The 5,209-nt window shown below is 31.9% G+C and overlaps 1 protein-coding gene across 1 annotated transcript; it reads right to left on the minus strand.

Annotated features, from left to right (window-relative positions):
* Positions 1–1,925: 1,925 nt before the first annotated feature.
* On the minus strand, positions 1,926–4,864 carry LOC111912980 (uncharacterized). The gene is made up of 7 exons (XM_023908703.2): positions 4,510–4,864; positions 3,879–3,990; positions 3,330–3,491; positions 2,942–2,988; positions 2,670–2,787; positions 2,260–2,326; positions 1,926–2,087 (listed from the first exon to the last, which is right to left on the minus strand). Exons 1-7 carry the CDS (start codon positions 4,696–4,698, stop codon positions 2,039–2,041), a joined length of 744 nt encoding a protein of 247 aa, XP_023764471.1. The 5' UTR covers positions 4,699–4,864; the 3' UTR covers positions 1,926–2,038.
* Between the last annotated feature and the right edge of the window lie 345 nt (positions 4,865–5,209).

Genomic DNA, 5,209 nt, shown 5'->3' on the forward strand with positions numbered 1-5,209 from the left:
ATATCAAAGGGTTTGTCTTCAACTTGAAGATTTTGACATTTTTTTTTTACAAATTTTAATCAGTTTGTATGTAATTTAGGTTATCTTTTGCACCGAACACATAATGAAGGGCTTTGTTTGGGAACCTATATATACCAAACATCAAAGCTTCAAAGGTTGGTCAAAAGTCCCCTAGCTATTGTAGGAAAAGATATTGTTATCTGCATGTATTTGATTGATTTAATGTACCACTATTACTATTAGAGAAATTACACGATACATAGTTTTTGTGTTGTATCCTAAAATTTATTAGCAATAATGTTACATTGATTGTTTTTATTACTTTAGATCAAATTCTTTATGGTTAGCAGATTGCAATAAAGATCTGAATAAGCATCTTCCGGCACAGTTTCTCTTAGGTTGGTTTCATCTATGTTTGGTCTAATTAAATGTTGAACCTCCCTTGCGGCTTGTAAAAGCAAGAAAAAATGGGATATTTGATTCCTGTTTGCCCTTCCCCCTACCATTGTGTTACTGTTGCATTACTTTTGGTAAAATATTCACTTCAACATCCTTACGCACCTATTTTAGTTTTAAATTGCAAAAACTCTTTTACAAGGATTGTCATGATAAAACTATTCCATTTATGGAGATTATAGATCGATTTGAAGAATGGGCGAGAGAACATAACCTGCGCTCCTTTGTTCCCTGATAGTATTAGGAACAATGAAAAAATCCAATCAAAATTTATACGACTTTATAAATAGTGTTTTTCTGTAGCCAAGTAAAACCAACTTAGTGATCAATTCTCTAGGGCCGTGATTATCACGGCCCTCAATAGGTTCCGTGTGTGTGTATATATATATATATATATATATATATATATATATATATATATATATATATATATATATATATATATATATATATATATATATATATATATATATATGACGACCCTGCAATAACTAAGGAAGTTTTTTTCTTTTCATTATTCATGTTTTGCAATTTATTGTTCTCTTGTTTGTTTTTTTCATGATGTGTCTATTTTCTTTTTAGTTTTCTCTTTCTTTTGGGGAAGACCTTGCTTAAACAGAGTATCTTTGGTGCAATTTCAGTTGGGGAGCCAAATTAAGAAGGCATAGATATAAGTATAGGGGAACACGCTTTCTCCGAAGGGGAGCTCAAGTATTTGGGATCTACGATGCATAAGGGGTATGGAGGTAGAAATTACCCATCACATAAAGGCGGATGGGTTAAAGTAGAGAGGAACAACCAGAGTCGTGTGTGATTAAAAGGTCTTGTTAAAGTGGAGACCAACAACCAGAGTCTTATGTGATTAAAAGGCGGATGGGTTAAAGTGGAGAGGAACAACCAGAGTCGTGTGTGATTAAAAGGTCTTGTTAAAGTGGAGACCAACAACCAGAGTCTTATGTGATTAAAAGGCGGATGGGTTAAAGTGGAGAGAAACAACTAGAGTCGTGTGTGATTAAAAGGTCTTGTTAAAGTGGAGACCAACAACCAGAGTCTTATGTGATTAAAAGGCGGATGGGTTAAAGTGGAGAGGAACAACCAGAGTCGTGTGTGATTAAAAGGTCTTGTTAAAGTGGAAACCAACAACCACAGTCTTATGTGATTAAAAGGCGGATGGGTTAAAGTGGAGAGCAACAACCAGGGTTAAAGTGGAGAGCAACAACCAGAGTCTTGTGTGATTAAAAGGTCTTGTTAAAACTAATAGAAAATTTTTATAAGGTAGCTTATTAGGTTTAATATGATTTATGGATATGAATATTGGTCGAGCAAAGACCACAAGAGAAAGATGACATTAATAGAAATGAGGATGTTGAGATGGACTTGCAGTAGATTTCAATGATGCTATGGGTAGTGGTAGGAATTGAATTCTATCATTGACATAAAACAACAAAGAAACTACAGGAAAAAAAAAAGGCGATAAAAATGGTATTTTAATCATTCAACATAACTTACATAAATGAAGCTAATACCTCACAGAACATTTACAAAGTATCAACCAATATTTTTAATTCATATATGATCTGATCTAATCATCTTCATCAATATCTCGTAGAAGAGCCCCTCTTACCTTTGATCTGCCATTTGTAAATTTATAGCTTGTCAATATACAATAACGCTATAGTATGCAAGAAATAATATGCGAATGATAAATCATTTTATTTATGTATCTAAAAATATGTTTGAAAGTACACTAACCACTTTCTCTATAAATTAAAATTTTATATATGCCATCTTAACATCACAAACCTGCGATGAGCTGGCACCACACGTTTAGAAGCTTTCATGGGGCTTGGATTCTGATTAATTTGTACATCTGTCAACAAAAATAATAAATTATATAATACTTATCAATATAATATAATACATTTGTTTATATTTATTGATAACATGTTAAAATGGTTTAAAAGTCAACCAAAGTATACTCAAGTCTTGACAACCTACTAGCATATATATTAACTATCTATCAGGAGGGTATTTATGTCTTTTGCACACACAAGAGATGGAGAGCAAGTCCATGTCATATCTTTTTGGATGGGAAAAAAGCTGCATCTTTTGTCCCATTGATATAAGTCTGAGTTTCGGTCTTAGTTTAATGCATATCAAATACAGTACATGTTATGTGGGCCCAAGTAGAAAACACACACACACACACACACCTGACACATCATTGGGATTGGTAGCAGATAAAGTATCTGAGGTTAATTTGTCATGAGATATGTGCCGTTTTGGATAATGTAGCCCATCAAGTTGTTTTTGAATATGTTTACTCTTTTCCTGTTAAGTCACATGGAAAAGGAAAATACCAAAAGAATGACTTAATACAGAAATAGTGAATTGGGAAATAAAACTAAGATGATTATTAAATACTATCAGAAAAAAAAAAAAAAAAAAAAAAAAAAAAAAAAAAAAAAAAAAATGATTTATTTACCTGTTCAGCTGAAAGCTTCTTTGTCAACTGGCAGCGACCCTCTTGCTCTAAAAATAAAATAAAGAGTTTTTACATTTTTTTTATAAAAAATGAAAGAGGGTAAATTTTTAGAAAGAAAGGACTCAATGGGGAAAGTCTCATTTCTCTCATCTTTTGCATTAAGTTAAAAAGATACATTCATATTATATTATATATATAACTTATCAGATTAAGTCATATCCTACTTTCGATTCTTCCTATTACAGCATTGTACTTTACTTTGAAATATGAAGAAATGAAAAACAAACCTATGAAGCACATCGGTATTTCTTGCATTTAACCAAAGAAACCAAAATTTCTGAAGTATAAAATACTTTATATAAAAAAAATTGAAAGAAAAAAAAATCACCTTGAATTAGCAATTTTTGATTTCTTTGATGTGCTTTGTAGAGATCAAGTGAAAGAATGGCCATGGTCTCATTTGCAGCAGTATCAACACACTTAAGCAAAGAAATGGAGATTCGGGGCATTCCTTTTGACTTTTGAGCAATTAGTCTAGCACATTCAGGTCCTAAAATTTAAAAAAAAAAATTAGAAATTAAAAGCACATTAAAGCATGATAAGATAAGGTTCCACATCTTTAAAACCATCAAATCTTGTTGTATTGCATTTGACATGCATTAGACTGGGACTATGACCAAAATGGTGTCTTTGTGTAAAAAGACGTGAATGCCCTCATCATCAAAAAGAGAGAGGAAGACAAGATAAGTTGTACTGTGTTTGGCATGCACTGGACTGGGACTAATGTCAATGGAACAAAGTTTCAAAATTTTATAGCTACAGATAAGTTTCATGGATTTTCATAAAATGACAATATAAAAGGAATAGAGAAAGCATGAAAGAATAAAGTTAAATAAAAGAAAGGTAAGGATCCAGGAAATTAGTAATTCGTAATTACCATCTGATTTTGATTTTCCCTCCAAAACAAGCTTCACATCCCCAAACTTTATGGAATTAACAAGGTATTCCAGAAACTCAGACCAAGAACCTCCAATCCCAATGTCATCCCTCTGTGTATAGAATCAAGGATTAATAAAAACTAGTTTGGATTTTGGATATATAATCACTTCATGTTATTATTATGATTAGTCATTCATTACTAATAATTAGTTTATTAATAAGGACTACTGATTAGGGTTAGTTTAGGAAAGCTTGAGTATAAATAAGCTATTAGGGTTACAAAGGAAGCAGAAATTGAGTTTAGAACCCTAGGAGACCACCTACTTATCGAATTTAGGTTTTATGTATAGCTAACTAAAGGTAGAGAAGACAATCAGAACAATTGTAACCTGTAACCTTAGAACCATAGGATAAATATTCAATATACGAATTCATAAGACAGAAATTTATACTGTTATGATGGAGGGGCAAACATAAATGCAATATAACTTAAAGTTTAAAGCCTTGCAAATTATTGTTTCGATTTATGTAAATTGATGTGCTGAATATCATATATCTTTAGGAATTGGGATCGAATTAGCGAGACAAAAAGAAAATAGATAGTATATGATGTAGGATATAAGGCTAACCATATCATCGAGCTGCTCAATTGATCGAACTGCCGAAAAAGTACTTGAGAAAAAATCGGTGGCATGAAATGTGAGGTGAGAAGAGTCCGGCGCATGAACTTGGAACAAAAATGGACGGGGCGTCGACGTCGTCGCTGGCCATTCTACCTTCGGCTCGCCGAATAAGGGTTCGAAATCTTCTACTTCCATTTTAAAACAGATTGAAAGTTTCAACAAATATAAACGATAGCTTTAAAAGTTATGAAACTTGAATACAGGTGTTAGGGTTTAAGAACATCTCCAACTTCAATTCTCTTTAAACTAAAATCGAATAAAAATATTGAAATAGTTTCATCTTCAACTCTATCAATTTTCAAAGGGCTCTTAATTTTTTAAGAAATGTTTGCTTATATCTTAAGTTCATTTTTAGACAAAATTGCAAAAATGGTCCCTATGGTTTTTTATTTTATGTGGTTATGGTCCAAACGTTTGAAAAGTTGCAGATTTGGTCCTTTTCAACAAGTTTTATTGTGGTTTTGGTCCCTCGTCCGTTAAGTTTAACCGGTTGGCTGTTAACTTTTTTAAAATGACAATTTTACCCTCAGGGACCATTTTCACAGTTTTGTCTTTTACCATACCATAAGGACCATTTTTGCATACATTATTTTTTATTTTATTGAAGTATTATATATTAATATATATTATTTTTAATATATAATAT

This window comes from Lactuca sativa, chromosome 5 (genome assembly GCF_002870075.4).
Source record: "Lactuca sativa cultivar Salinas chromosome 5, Lsat_Salinas_v11, whole genome shotgun sequence".
NCBI lineage: Eukaryota > Viridiplantae > Streptophyta > Magnoliopsida > Asterales > Asteraceae > Lactuca > Lactuca sativa.